Raw genomic sequence first — 14,971 nt, forward strand, 5'->3', positions numbered from 1 at the left:
TACCAGTTATATCCAGACATATGGCAGCCCTAGGCTAAGTGACTTACCTGCCATTTCTCAGCTCAAAATCCCCACCCCCTTGCAGATTTTCTATTTTAGGCAAAATAATATGCGTGTTTGCTCTCAATTTGTTGATCAGACCACTTTCCCTACTCACTGTCCTTGCTTAGTAGTTTGCCCCTAAGTAGTGTGGAGAAGATGGAAGCCAGTGGAGGTTGGTGTGCATCTCTAACTGGTGAATCCACAAAGCTGAGCATACTGTGGAAAGGAGGCTGCGTGCTTTTCCTGCAGAGAGGATAAATAATTTCCCCTTATTTATTCATCGCACTGCTTCATAAGCATAAGAACCACTTAAAATCCATTTTCAGGCAGTAATTGAATTGCATGTGCTCCTCGTTCGCCGGTTCTCTCTGTTGGCATAATATTACAGACCATCTTGCGTTGGTTCAGAGGCATGGTACTTGGACCGAGGAAGGAGCAAACATGAGACTAAACCACATGCAGTGATGATGAGCCTGTGATTGGCCTTGACATCCTTGGGCTTGCTTGCCAGAAGGTGCCATAGCTGTCAAGTGTCCCTTATTTGGCGGGACAGTCCCTTATCCCAGCGCCGTGTCCCGCTGCTGTCCCTTATTGATGATGTCCCTTAAATTTCCTGGGTTTCAAAAGAAGCAGCTCCTCTCCCTCCCTCCTTGCTGGCCAGGGAGGAGGGAGGCTCCAACTGTGTTGCTTGGCTGTGTTGCTCACCCAATAAGAAGTCTAAGAACAATGGGGGTAGAGCTTGTATGCCTTGTGCTGATCAAATTGGCTGCATTGCCTGGGGACTGGCCTTTGCTCAGCACTTCCCAGCAGAGAGGTGACGGTGGTTTTCCTTGAAGCTTGAGGCTTTGTTTGGCTGCTGGCTGGGCTTTCTGCCTTTGGCTCGGAGGGGCTCAGAAGTTGAACATACCTGTGCTTGGAAAATCCCTTATTTTGGCTGCTGATCCCTTATTTTTTGAGGTTGCTGGTCCCTTATTTTCAAATCTGTAAGTTGAAAGTTATGGGAGGGGCTCGATCCTGGCGAGGACTGTGCCATTTTGTGGGGCAATTGGGGATTTACTCCTTTGCCCCGCCACAGTTCTGATCACACTACCAGTGCATTTCCATGGAAGTGAAACATCAAGCACAGCGTAGAAAATAATGTAATTATTTAGGAGATATTTGCAGACTAAATAAAATAACAATAGTGATTATTTGCTTACATGATTTTCTGGGTGGCTTCCAGCAAAATATTAAAATACAATAATTCATCAAATATTAAAAGCTTTCCTAAACAGTGCTGCCTTCAGATGTCTCCTAAATGCCAGATAGTTGTTTATTTCTTTGACATCTGGTGGGAGGGTGTTCCACAGGGCGGGCGCCACTACTGAGAAGGCCTTCTGCCTAGTTCTCTGTAACTTCACTTCTCCTGAAGGCCCTCGGCGATGGACCTCAGTGTCCGGGCAGAATGATGGGGGTGAAGATGTTAATTGTGGGAATTTCTGCTCCCATTTCGGGTGGAATTCTCTTGACATCACCAGCTGACTGAAACCCTGGAAACCTGCTGCCAATCGGAGCAGACAGTACTGAGTGAGACAGTGGTGAAGGTGCATGCTCTGGCACCGGGGGCAGAGAGCAGGTGGGGGCATGGCTGGCACATCCTGTGGGGCATGGCGTGCATCCCAGGGGCATGGCATGCCACGGGCGTGGCATGCCACCCGCATGGGCGTGTATCCCAGGGACGTGGTGTGCGTCCTGGGGGGGCGGTGCAGTGGGGTGTGTGGCACGTGTCGGGGGGGGGGGATGGCCACGATGGTAGCCCCGATGGTGCAGGGGGCGGTGCGCTCCCCCCGCCCCTCCTTCCTCCACCAGTGGAGTGAGATAGACCAATGGGTTGACTTGGGCTGTATCTAGGCAGCCATTGTTTTGCTTGAGCAGTTCAAGCACACACCGGAAAATTAGGTTTGCACAGTTAAAGTCGATTGAAGTGCTCACTTGCCCCAGCACCACAACACCATTTTAAATAAAAAAACGAGACTTTTGTGATTGGGAAAGTGACAGGCAGTTGTGCTGAAAAGTGTGGAATGAACAAATAATGAATGGGGAGGCGTTTCAACACCCTCACGCAAATCAGGACGAATGCTCAACAAAGACCAGACATAATCTAACCTCTGCGTAAGCTTTCTGCAAGCAAATGAGGATGGATGCTCAATAAACAGATCATCTGGATGAGTCATTGATACAAGGCAGCTTCCCGTGTTCATATATATAAAAATTTGTGGGTCAACTTGGAGGCATTATTGTTCTCTGTTCAAAAGGCCGAGGTATAAATATTTCTAAATAAAGAAGCAAAATGCCATTGCTTTCAATTTGATATATGTCAGCAACAAATCATCTGCTGAAACTGTAAAAGCAAATAACAATGCTTCAAGGGCCGTTTCAAATCATCTTGTCTACTGTCTGCAAGGGCTGATAAGCTAAGGAAGTTTTCTTTTGATAGGATTTCAGCACCAAGGCTCTTGGTTTGAAGTGATATCTCAGCCGCTGGCCCAAGTGCAGCCATAGTAATTTTCAGCTTGTGGGGGAAGAAAGTTGCCTTCTTTGAGTCGCTACTATGTACCAAAATAGGGAAGCAACATTATAAAGAGGTAGCACAGAAACTCTATTTAAAGATTGCTTTACACTGCCAATTCAGGTTTTCTGGTCTCCCTTCCTCCTCTTAGTTTGATCTGCTAAAACGAAGTCAGCTTTGTTTGTAGGCTGCTTAGAAAAATAGCCAGCCGTGAATCATTGGACCTAGAAACGTCCACAGAGCCCTGTTGTAACAGGTCCACAAGCAGGTCCTGTGACATGGATTCTGTTGCTGGCAGATTCCACCCCCTCCCCACAACCATGGTTTGTCAGGTCAGACATCACACCAAACCATAGTTAAGCTTTCTGTTTGGCAAGATGTCTGAACTGAGCCAATGGCACCCAAATGCCTGAAGAAGACCATTAAGAGCGGGGGCATCTGAACTGGCTGGTACATAACTGGCAAGAGTTCTTCTGTAAACTCCCAGGCAAAACAGCTTGTGGAATAATGGAACAAAAAGATCACAAACTGCTGAATGTCATGGTAATAAAAGCCATGCAGCAGACACTTTTTAATTCACATTCCATCTTTGAAATATATTGCCTATTTTTGTCACATTAAGGGAGGAAAGCAGAATCAATTAAAAGGAAAGGGAAAGTAAAAACAGAAACAGCCACTAAGATCCTTTTATGGCCTCACTAAAATGACAAAGTGGTCTCTCTTCAGCTGAAGTTCTCTTAACACCTTCCCTTTGCCAGGAATGCAAAGATAAGAGGGAGAAATGAATGCTAAGTAAATTTCAGTAGATTTGGGTCTCAGTTCTCTGACCTTGAGATGCTACCTAACCCAGGGTGCAGAAAATGCTACCCCCATTGCAATCCAATACCCCATTCACTGAATATTTTGTGTTGATTTCAAGTTACTAATTTGTTTTATTGCTTTTTTATTATTCTTTTAAATTTGTTTTGCGTTGCGTTGCCAACACAGGGCTTAGATTAGTTTTAAAATTTATTTCTTAAATGTGCATATCCCAACTTTACTCCAAAGAACTCAAGGTGGCAGGCAACCCTAGCTTGCGTCGACCCCCCAGCCCTTTAGGGCAAGGATAGGCACAAAATGTTGTTGGACTACATTATCTCTGACTATTGGTCATCCTGGCTGGGGTTTATGGGAATTGGAGTCCAACAACATCTAGAGGATACCATGTTGGATACCCCTGCTTTGGTGCAACCTTTAGTGGGCAACCACCTTTTAGTGTTGAGGGGTAAACTGATGGAGAATGCATGCTGCTGGTGGGCGGGGCCTGAAGCCAGGAATGGGTGGGGCTAGAATAAAAAGTGGGCAGGGCCACTTCTTGCCAGATGTCTGAACCAATTGACTGAAGAGTACTTTTGAAATAAGGTGGAGGGCCTCATGTTGCCTCTCCTTGGTTTAGGGAGACAGAATCCTAGCCCAGTTGAGTAGATCGCACCGTTTAGATGCAGAAGGTTTTCAGGTTTGATCCCCAGAATCTACAGCTAAAGAGGTCAGGTAACAGGTTTCGGAAACATTGGAAACATACCATATAGTTATTTGGATCCTTGGTCAATCCAGCTAAATGTTGTCTGCACTGGCTGGCAGCAGCTCTTCTTCAGGCAGGGAACTCTCCAAGCCCTAGCTGGAATTGACCTTGGAACCATCCACATGTGATCTTTTCTCTGAGATCTTTTGGAGAGCGACTGCCAGTCTGAGTCCCCCCCCCCACTAAGTTAGATGGACACATAAAGGTAAAGGGACCCCTGACCATTAGGTCCAGTCGTGACCGACTCTGGGGTTGCGGCGCTCATCTTGCTTTATTGGCCGAGGGAGCCGGCATACAGCTTCCGGGTCATGTGGCCAGCATGACTAGGCCGCTTCTGGTGAACCAGAGCAGCACACGGAAACGCCGTTTACCTTCCCACCGGAGCAGTACCCATTTATCTACTTGCACTTTGACGTGCTTTCGAACTGCTAGATGGACACATAGTGTAAGGCAATTCCTTTCCACCTGCTTAATTGCAGCTAGAGGTCTGTTTGAGGCCACCTTCTTTTGTGATGCTTCCCCTGGTCACTTAGTGCAGGTAGGTCCATCGCCACACATCTGATCACAGACACGCGCACCTCTGCGACTGTCACCTCAATGCGTGGGGTTCAGCATCTCTCTATGGGAAAAGTCAGCTTTTTTAAAAAACAACAACAATATTTTTATTAACCAATTTCCACATTAAAAATTATCAATCCTCTTAATCAATTACATTATTTCCCCGCCTCAACCCTCCCTCTCTCCCCCCCACCAAGGAATTCCCTCAGCTCCCCTCCCTGTTTTTTTTACATATATTGTTTTCTGCATGTTATAAAATTGTACATATCCTTGCTTTATCTATCATATGTTCAGCTAATAAATTTGTGAATGTTTATTCAAAACCTGCCAAAGAGTCCAATTCATTTTGTTGTCTTTTTAGATAGTTTGTAAAAAGTTCCCATTCTTCCTTGAAGTCACAGTTGTCCTTTTCACGCAGTTTATATGTCAATTTGGCTAATTCCGCATAACTCATCAATTTTTCTGGCCACAGTTCTTTCGTTGGGATTTCCTCATTCTTCCATCCTTATGCTAACAAGACTCTTGCCGCTGTTGTAGCATACATAAATAAGTTATTTACTTTTCTTGGCAGGTCTTGTCCTACAATCCCTAACAAAAATGCTTCTGGGTGGTGTGTTTTTTTTTACAAATATCAATTTAAACATATCATTTCTCAAAATTTTTTAACTTCTCTACATTCTCACCAAATATGATAAAAAGTCTATGGGAAAAGTCAGCTGGTTGGGAGCAAGCCTGTGTTTTAAGGTGTCCATTACCGTTTGTGTGTTTGTTTGTGTGTGTGTGTGTGTGTGTTCCATTCTCTACCCAAAGGTTTGTCCATTGTTGAGAACAATGTTTCCTTTTAAATGTGTTTCTCTGATTGCTATGCACCTTTGTTGTTTTGCAGGCTGAATTAAGCCCTTCAGAAAGAATAAAATAAAATAAATAAAGGAAAGAGCAAACACCGTTAGAGCTGCAGGAATCAAATTCATTGTAAGTATTCCTCACCCTCCTGCCATTAAATGGAGCAGGGGTGTGAGTGATTTTGTGTGTGTGTGTTGTTGATCAAGGCCACTGTTGCATTCATTTGTGCTGGTGAGGTCCTTGGTGAAATATTTACAGTCCACTCAATGAGTTTTACCAAGGCCGTAGTGTCCTGGATTTGTGTGTGTATGTGCTCTTGTGTGTTTAATGTGCAATATTTTCCATGGTCAGTGTTTACCACAGAAATGACATCGTAGAAATAAGACAAGATAAAACCACCCTAGCAATCAGTGGTTACTTGGGCTGAGCTGAAAACTCTTTTGAGAACTCCCTCCAATCGAGTCTTAAAAACCCGGGACCTTTGGCTTGCTAGAGAACAATTGCCCTATCTGTCAGGGCTGTTGGGAGAGAACTTGAAGGTGAAGCTAGTAATTGAAGGTTCTGAGATTTCAGTCGGGAGTTGTGTGTGCTCAGGCCTTGGAACCATCCCCAGGCACAATAGGACATCCTCAGGCACATATGATCATTAGAAAAGTCTTGGTGGATTCAACTGAAGGTCTATCTAGTCCATTGTTCTCACAATGGCAAATCAGATGCCTGTGGGAAGCCTGCAAGCAGGACCTGAGAGCACAACACTCTCTCCCAACTTGTGATTCCCAGAAGGTGCATTCAGAGGCATACAGCCTCTGAGGGTGGAGGTAGAACATAGCCTTTATGGCAGCTGGGAACCAATAGGCTTACCTTCCATGAGGATAGGAGCGCCCAGGGCCAGCCCCTGTGACAGGAGGCAGAAAGTTAATCGTGTCCATTATTTTCATCTACTCTGAGTATGAGCAACATTGGACACAACTCTCCGTTAATTCCCCAGGTTTCACTTTCCTCATATGCTCTCGACTTCAGAAATGCACGATTGCTTTGAGACAAAACAGCAATGCGTATTTAAATGCCGTTTTTTGTCTATGCTTTTAAATATATATATATATACAGATCAATGCGGAAACAGAATGGAACAGATTTGAGTGTGAATTCACGTGAGAGTCAAGAAATAGACTGATACACCCATCCCTGGTTGAGTCACAGATTTTTGGGTTGGCGGAAGCAGCTGTTGGCCATTGATTGATTGAAATGAGTGTCTTGTTGCCACAGATGTTTATTAAAAGAAGTATCTATGGCAGGAGCAATAGACTGAAGTTGTTGGACAGCAACTCCCAGCAAATCCCTGTCCATTGGCCCCCCTGTTGCTGAGGCTGATGGGAGTTGGTATCCAGCAGCATCCTAAGAGCGCTATGTTGCTTGCCTCTTATTGCGTCAAATGGCCCACGGGTCTTCACATGTTTGCAAACCGCCCCCCCACACAGTTGGTTAAACGTGAAGCAAACTTGGAGCAAATTGTTTTTCTCTTTCCACAGAAACGATGAGCCTGGAGACGTCACAATAGTGCTGCTATCTACAATGTGTCACGGTTTGAAGGTGAGCAATTACTCAGAGAAATGATGAGAAATCACCTTCTAGGAACATCGGCAGGTGCCTCATATCAGGTCAGGCTATTTCCCCAACTAGCCCGATATTTCACCTTCTTTGGCTGGCAGAAGTTCATTTAGGGGGATTTTCTACATTAATAATAATAATATTTATTTATTTATTTATTTATTTATACATACATACATACATACATACATACATACATACATACATACCCCACCCATCTGGCTGGGTTTCCCCAGCCACTCTGGGCAGCTTCCAACAAAAGATTAAAAATACATTAAAACATCAGTCACTAAAAACTTCTCTAAACAGGGCTGCCTTCAGATGTCTTCTAAACGTCAGATAGGTGTTTATTTCTTTGACATCTGATGGGAGGGCACCACTACTAAGAAGGCCCTCTGCCTGGTTCCCAGTAACTTTGCTTCTCCCAGGGAGGGAACTGTCAGAAGGCCCTCGGCGCTGGACCTCAGTGTCCAGGCAGAACGATGGGGGTGGAGACGCTCCTTCAGGTATACTGAGCACTTGACTCCTTAGATAGGAGTTTCCAAGGACTGAACCCGGGACCTTTTGCATATGAAGTGTGGGGACTACCCCTGAGCGGTGGCCCTGCCCCTCTTCCTCTGTCACTGCCCCAAATCGACTATGGACAAACATGTCAGAAGACAGTGGTGTAGATTGGGTGGGGAACCTGAGGGGGGAAATTTCAGCCCTCCAGGCCTCTCTGTCTGGCCCTCAGGATTCTCCCCAGGCCACACAGCTCCCCAGCCCTGCTCCACAACTACCTCAAGTCTATTTGCCTGTCTGGAACATGTTGCTGAACTGTGATAATGCCTCTAGCTTGTCTGGGTAGAGAATGGAGAGAGGTATTTGTGCATGTATCTGGAAACCTCTGATGTTCACGTGTCCAGAACTGTACAAAGGTAAGTCGCATCTGTTGCCATACCCACTTTTGCCTGTGGCCATGCAAGCTACTGGCGTGCAGCCCTCAAAATGTTCCCTATGAAGGGATGTGGCCTTGGGATGGAAGAGGTTCCCTAGCCCTGATCTGGAGGGACCAGCTTGGAGGGACCTTCATCGGTGTTCAATCTATGTGATGCATATTTAACATTTATAAAACTCATGTGTGATAAACGCCAACCCTACAGCCTTATCCTAACCATGTTTACCTGGAAATAACTCCCGCTGATTGTGCAAGCCACAGATCCAGAAGTCTGATACCATAAAGATTGACTTTATGTGATATCATAAAGACGATGAGAACACATTCTGCATTTGCGTATTTTCTGTTATTAAAGGCCTTCCATGTTGTTCATTTCCCTGCCTTTTCTAGGCAAACCCCAGAGCAGCACCCATTTGCCCCTTCGGTTGGATAAGTTTTCTGACATTCACGAGAGAAAAGGATTTTCTTTAAATGAAAATAAATAAATAAATGCAAATATCTAACCTATAAAGTTGTCCAGTGCACAGCAGCTGCAGGAAGCGGGGCGGAATCAAAGTTAATTTTGAGTAATCAAATGCAGGTGACTGTTTACAGTCTGAGGTCATCTTGGCTGTGCATGTTTTCTGGAATACATCTACTGCCCTGGATTATGTTCATTAGCACTTTTTTAAAAAAGTGTGCATGGTGTGTGTGTGTCGGAGAACTTAACTGCAATAAGTCTGCCTTGGACTGCTGCCAGGAAGCATGATCCACTGCCTGCTTATGCAAAAAGGGAGTTCTGTTGTCTTCAGTTCCATTGGGGAAGGACTTTCCCTCAGTGATAGAGCACCTGCTCTGCATGCAAAAGGTCCCAGGTTCAATCATTGGCCCCTCCAGGTAGGGCTGGGGAAAACTCTAGAGAGCCACTGCCAGTCCATGCAGACAGTACTGACCTATATGGAGCAATGGGCTGACTTGGTAGGGGGCAGGTTCCCGCATTCCTCCTATGTACTCTGAATATTGGATTGCTTTAAAACATGATGAATGCCAACGGTAGCAATAGTGTGTTTGTGTGTGTTTTCACCTCTTCGCCAAATGTCGTTGCAGGATTGTGATCGGTCTGTTTCCCGAGGTCTCTGAACGGCAAAGTGGAAGAAGAGGAAAGCAAAGAAGGAATCAGGGCACACATGCAGAGAGAAACAGAGGACTGCCAAGTGCTGTTTTTCCAAGCCAAGGAGAGAGATGGCTGCGAGATGAGCATGGGAGCCTCACGTTTACCAAGGTTTGCATGAGAAAAAGGACCCGAGGCAGTGTTCTGGCTTGCTTCTCCTCTTTGAAGGCTTGCCACCATCAACGGTGATAAAAATGGCCCGCTTTAAAGCCTCTGCAAAATCCACAAGGAAAATATTTGGACTACAGGTTTTGGACAGTTTTCCTGCTTTGAAGTAGTTTGTCATGCTTTACCAGTGTGAACTCTCTTGACCCTCAACCAACCTTTTTCCCCTTTTCATTGTTCCCTCCCCACCCTCTGTTCCTTCTCCCCCCGCCCCCGAATCAAACAGCAGCGAGTGACGCTTTGAAATCTCGAGTCAACAACCGTTTTCTCTGGCCGCCACCTTTGGCAGCCCCGCAGCAAATGCCGTCGAGCTAACACAGAGGAGTCCTTCCTTCATTATCCATGAAGCCTGCCGACACCTTCCCGAAATAGATTCCTTGGACCATCTCCCCCCTCCTCGCCTTTCCCTTTCCAAGGTCATGGATCCTGAACAAAGCCAGAGGAGCACAAAGAAGGGCGAGGAAGGGTCGAGGAGGAGGCTTGTCAAAGGACAGGCTTTCCAAAGCAGTGTTTCGTCCGCCGCTACCTATCCGGGGAGCTCGGCTCCTTTGCAAGGCTCTCCCCTCCGGGACGTTGCAGCGCAGCAGCCTTTTTCGAGGGAGGAGGCTCAGGAGAAGACAGGGCCAGCCCAGCTCAAACGCCTCTCTTTTGAACGCCCTCCCCACATCTCCCAGCTTCAGCAGCACCCCCTGTCGCCAGCGTTCATGCCTCCCCGGAAGCAGGAACATGTCCTTGAAGGCCCCACGACGTGGCAGCTAGTCGACCCAGCCAGAGCCGGTCCCTCTAGTTCGTTTCCATCCTCTGGGCTTCACCCTGGCCAGCTCTTGCCGTCCCGTCCTCCTGTTGTCCCCGAAGAGGACATGCCCTCCGTTCCAAAGGTCTACACTCCCCGCGCTTCGCAAGCTTCCTTGAAATCCTCGGAAGAAGGCCACAAGAAAGAGAAGAAACCCCAGAAACCCGGCAAATATATTTGCCAGTACTGTAGCCGGCCTTGTGCCAAGCCCAGCGTCCTCCAGAAACACATCCGTTCGCACACAGGGGAGCGGCCCTATCCCTGCGTCCCCTGCGGCTTTTCCTTCAAAACCAAGAGCAATTTGTATAAACATCGGAAGTCTCACGCTCACCGGATCAAAGCCGGTCTCGCCTCGGGGACTGGGACCGAGCTGTACCCTTCCGGTTTGGAAATGGAGAAGATGGCCGGAGAGGAATTTGAAGAGCCCACCGAGGGTGAAAGCACCGACTCGGAGGAGGAGACCAGGAGCGCGCCGAGCCATTTGGCAGAACTGTCACCCCGGAGAAAGCAAACCATGTTGTACGGGTCGGGAAGCCAGAGCTCTAGCCTAGAGAGCTGCTCGTTTTCTCACTCCAGCCTGTCTCAGTCTCTGGAAGAAAGCAGCTCGTTTGTGGAGCCAGCTTCGGAGCATGCCCAAAGTCATAAATCGGAGGAAACGCATTCTATCAAGCAGAAGCTAGCTCTCCGATTGAGTGAAAGAAAGAAGGTGATTGAGGAACAGGCTTTCCTTAGCCCTGGCAGCAAAGGGAGCACAGAATCTGGCTATTTCTCCAGGTCAGAGAGTGCCGAGCAGCAAATCAGCCCACCAAACACCAACGCCAAGTCTTATGCAGAGATTATTTTTGGTAAATGTGGGCGAATTGGCCAACGGACTTCCATGTTAGCGGCAGCCACTGCCCAGGATTTCCCCCAGGTATCGTCCGAGGAGAAACTCAGCACAGTTCCTTTGTCTGTGCCCAGAACACAGGTTATTGAACATATCACCAAACTGATCACTATTAACGAAGCCGTTGTTGACACCAGCGAGATAGATAGCGTCAAGCCCAGGAGAAGTTCATTGTCCAGACGCAGCAGCATTGAATCGCCAAAGTCCGGCCCCTACAGAGAGCCCTTTGCGTTAGAAATCAAACCCGGCTCTGGTAGCCAACTCGATTCATCCAAGTCACTGATGCCCCACATGGAAAAAATGAAGCCTGAACAATCATTGCTATCACTCCAGCATTCCCACAGTGCCACAGAGACAGTGCCTCTCCTACGAAGCCACTCTATGCCTTCAGCTGCGTGCACCATCAGCTCCTCCCATACCTTTAGAGGAAGCTATTCTTTCGATGACCACATCACCGAATCGGAGGTCCAAAGCCGCGGTCAGGTGTCTTCCCACCCACGCATGCTAAAACGGCAGCCCGCCATCGAACTTCCGTTGGGGGTGGAGTATGGTTCGGAGGACGTGGGCACGGCGAGCAAAGAAAGCACTTCCAAATCTCCCGAGGAACAAGAAACCAAGGAGAGCGAGCTCACCAAAAAGTCAAGGAAGGGCGCGAAAACAAAAGGGTTCATGTACGAGTGCAACGTTTGCGGCGCTCGATACAAGAAACGGGATAATTACGAAGCCCATAAGAAGTATTACTGTTCGGAACTGCAGGTCTCCAAGCCCCGATCTTCCAGTTCTCATTTTTCGTTGGAAGCCGAGAAGAGTTCCGTAGAATCTGATCCTTGGCCGCAGATGATGCATTATAAGCTGGGGACCAGTTTAGAACTAACTCCGCTGAGGAAAAGGCGTAAGGAAAAGAGCCTCGGTGATGATGAGGACCCCCCGGCTTTTGCGTTGACCAGTCCCTCTTCCTGTAGCTCTGGGGCAGCCGCTCAGTTTACTAGCTTGAAACCTACTGATGTGGCCTTGAACCTGACTTCCGAGTCCATGACGTCACCAGCAGACCTCAGCAAATCGATGCCGCTCTCTGACGCAGGTGTCACTTTCCACTCTAGGACTACAAAACCATCTTTTGGTACGGAGGTCAAGGAGAGGAGGACGACCTCAAAGGAGATCTCTGTCATCCAGCACACAAGCTCCTTTGAGAAGTCGGATTCTATTGAACAACTGAGCAGCTTGGAAGGAGAGGAAAAGCTGCCGTTGCCATACACTTCTAAGTCAGCTGCACAACAGAGCCGGCCAACTCATTCCCTGCAGCCAAAGCTTGTGCGTCAACCCAACATCCAAGTCCCTGAGATCCTGGTCACAGAAGAGCCGGACAGGCCAGAGACGGAGCCCGAACCACCCCCTAAAGAGCCGGAGAAGACGGAGGAGTTTCAGTGGCCACAGAGAAGCCAGTCTCTCTCCCAGCTTCCTGCAGAGAAACTGCCACCCAAAAAGAAGAGGCTGAGGCTTGCAGAAATGGCTCAGTCTTCTGGAGAATCCAGCTTTGAGTCAGTGAGGAGCCCCAGTCAGGAGAGCAGCATCTCCCATGCCTCCAGCCGCTCAACGTCATTTGAACGCGAGGAAGCTGCTTCCCAGTCCTCTGAATCCCACATAAAACCTATTGGGCTTGGTGCACACATGCTAACTGTGCCAGGCCACCACCACCCTCACCACCCTACCCGAGAAATGCGGAGGTCCGTCTCCGAGCAGACGCCTAACGTTTCTCCCTCCTCTCCAATGTCGGAGACCCGCAGCAAATCGTTTGACTATGGGAGCTTGTGCTCCTCCTCTCCCACTTCCCTGCCCCGTCCACCAACAACATCAGCAGCACAGGAGAGGAGGAAATGTTTCCTGGTGAGGCAGGCGTCTCTTGCTGGGCACCCAGAGCACGAGCCGGACTCTGGCTCCAAAGGAGGGACAGAAACAGAAGAGCTGCTGCAGTCCACAAGCAGATCTTCAGCTGCAAGTTTGCCCCAGCAGCAACCACCGTCCTCTTCCTCCTCCTCTTCTCAAAGAGGCTACCCAGCTGACAAGGATGAGCCAAAAGACTGCCCTGAGCGCACATATACCCACCCCTACACTGAAGCTCTGCAGGTGTTTCACCACTCATCGGCCCAATTGACGCTCCACGAGAAACAGTACATGGCCCCGCAGATTTCTCTCTTGCCCTTCCAACATCTTTTGCCACCATCAGGACAGACGGTGGAGCTCTTCTCCAGCCAGACAATGACCGACCTCTTTTCCGCTCAGTATTCCATCCCGCAAATACCGCACTCCATCTTTGAGAATGCAGATATCCCGCTGCAAGACGCTTTGCTGCACCCAGGCCAGCTTCACATTGCCCCTCCACTGTTGTCCCACCCAGGGGACGTGGCCCTCAGGCAGGGCCCATCCCTTGTCCCTGTGAACTACCCAGGCTCCTCGCCACTCCATTCTGCCTTTTTTCTGCCCCTCCAGTCCCAGCTTGCTCTCCAGTTGCCAAGTGACATTGGTGCCCATTTGCCCCAGCTCAAATCCAGGCTCTCTCCACCCACCGGAAGTCCCATCTTCTCCCCATTTGCAGACTACAGCTCCGAGAGCAGACTGCATATTTTGGCCCGGCCTAGCAGCCCCTCTGCATCTGTCTCCATCTCTCAGTTGGTGGTGCCTGCACGATCTGAGCCTGTCGTGTCGCTAGTGGTCCCAGTTCGCATTCAGACGAATATGCCCTCCTACGGAAGCGCAATGTATACAACCCTTTCTCAGATCCTGGTCACTCAGTCACACTGCAGCGCCTCTTCTATCATTCTGCCGAGATTTGACGAGTATGAGGCCAAGGGTACTTTGGTTTGCACCGCTAACGTTCATGGAATCGGCCTTGATCTGGCACAGATGATCACCGAAGAACAGAAGAGCATCTTCCAGACACCCTACCTAAGGCTGCCACTGTCACTCTCGGAAAAGAAAGGCTACATTCCTCTTGGCTCGCCATCCGAAAGCCTGTTGGATCTTGAAGGGAGTCCGTCGACTGTCGGAGGAAGCAAGCGGATGCTGTCTCCGGCCGGAAGCTTGGAACTCACAATGGAAACCCAGCAGCAAAAAAGGGTGAAGGAGGAAGAGTTCTCTGAGATGGAGGAGAAGTCAGAAGCAGTGGTGGCCCCCAGTGCATCAGAGGAAGGGAAGAAGCACAACCAAAGGAGAGTCAAGTCAGAAATGTCCCCGGACGTGTCACCTGAGCAGTCTGAGTTGGAAGAAGTCCCGGGAACTTTATGGCCAGCCTCTCCACAGCCTGAGGTCTCGAGTTCTGAGGGGCAAGAAGAATCTAAGCATCCAGCTGGCAAGCAGTTGCAAAGCAAGGAATCCCCGCAGGTGGTGAAGAAAGAAGATTCGAAAGAGCCTGTGGAGCCACCCGCAACAACCTCCCCAAGTCCAGCTCTTCGTTCTGAGGCTGCCCAAAGTTCAAAGAAGTCCCAAGAGGGGCCAGATGTCAAGAAGGTATTTCAGTTCCCCAGTCTCCATACAACTACTAATGTCAGTTGGTGCTATTTAAATTACACAAAGCCAAATCACATCCAGCAAGTTGACCGAAGGTCCTCGGTGTATGCCGGGTGGTGCGTTAGTTTGTATAATCCCAACCTCCCCGGTGTGTCCACCAAAGCAGCCCTTTCGCTCCTGCGCTCCAAGCAAAAGGTGAGCAAAGAAACCTACACCATGTCTGCTGCTCCACGTCCAGAGGCAGGGAGGCTTGTGCCCTCAAGCGCCGGGAACCCCAAAATGTCAGAGGTAAGGAAATTGGGTTTTCCTTTTGTCCTCACCTGTTTTGTGAGTAAGAATTGGCGTGGATGCTGCCATTAAAATATAGAAGTGGATA

The 14,971-nt window shown here is 48.5% G+C and overlaps 1 protein-coding gene across 6 annotated transcripts in view; it reads left to right on the forward strand.

Moving 5' to 3' along the window:
- Window positions 1-14,971, forward strand: part of HIVEP3 (HIVEP zinc finger 3) — a 121,004-nt gene that overhangs the window by 53,209 nt on the left and 52,824 nt on the right. Inside the window, exons 2-5 of one of the 6 annotated variants that reach the window (XM_081920476.1) lie at window positions 5,596-5,681; window positions 7,082-7,142; window positions 9,184-9,495; window positions 9,639-14,883. In XM_081920476.1, the coding sequence (XP_081776602.1) occupies window positions 9,832-14,883 (5,052 nt within the window). In that variant the 5' untranslated portion in view covers window positions 5,596-5,681; window positions 7,082-7,142; window positions 9,184-9,495; window positions 9,639-9,831. Of the gene's footprint in view, window positions 1-5,595; window positions 5,682-7,081; window positions 7,143-9,183; window positions 14,884-14,971 lie in introns of all 6 variants that reach the window. The other 5 variants (XM_081920477.1, XM_081920478.1, XM_081920474.1 and 2 more) reach the window with 5 other exon arrangements.

The sequence above is a fragment of the Podarcis melisellensis genome (assembly GCF_964234715.1).
Source record: "Podarcis melisellensis genome assembly, chromosome: 8".
In the NCBI taxonomy this organism is placed as follows: domain Eukaryota; kingdom Metazoa; phylum Chordata; class Lepidosauria; order Squamata; family Lacertidae; genus Podarcis; species Podarcis melisellensis.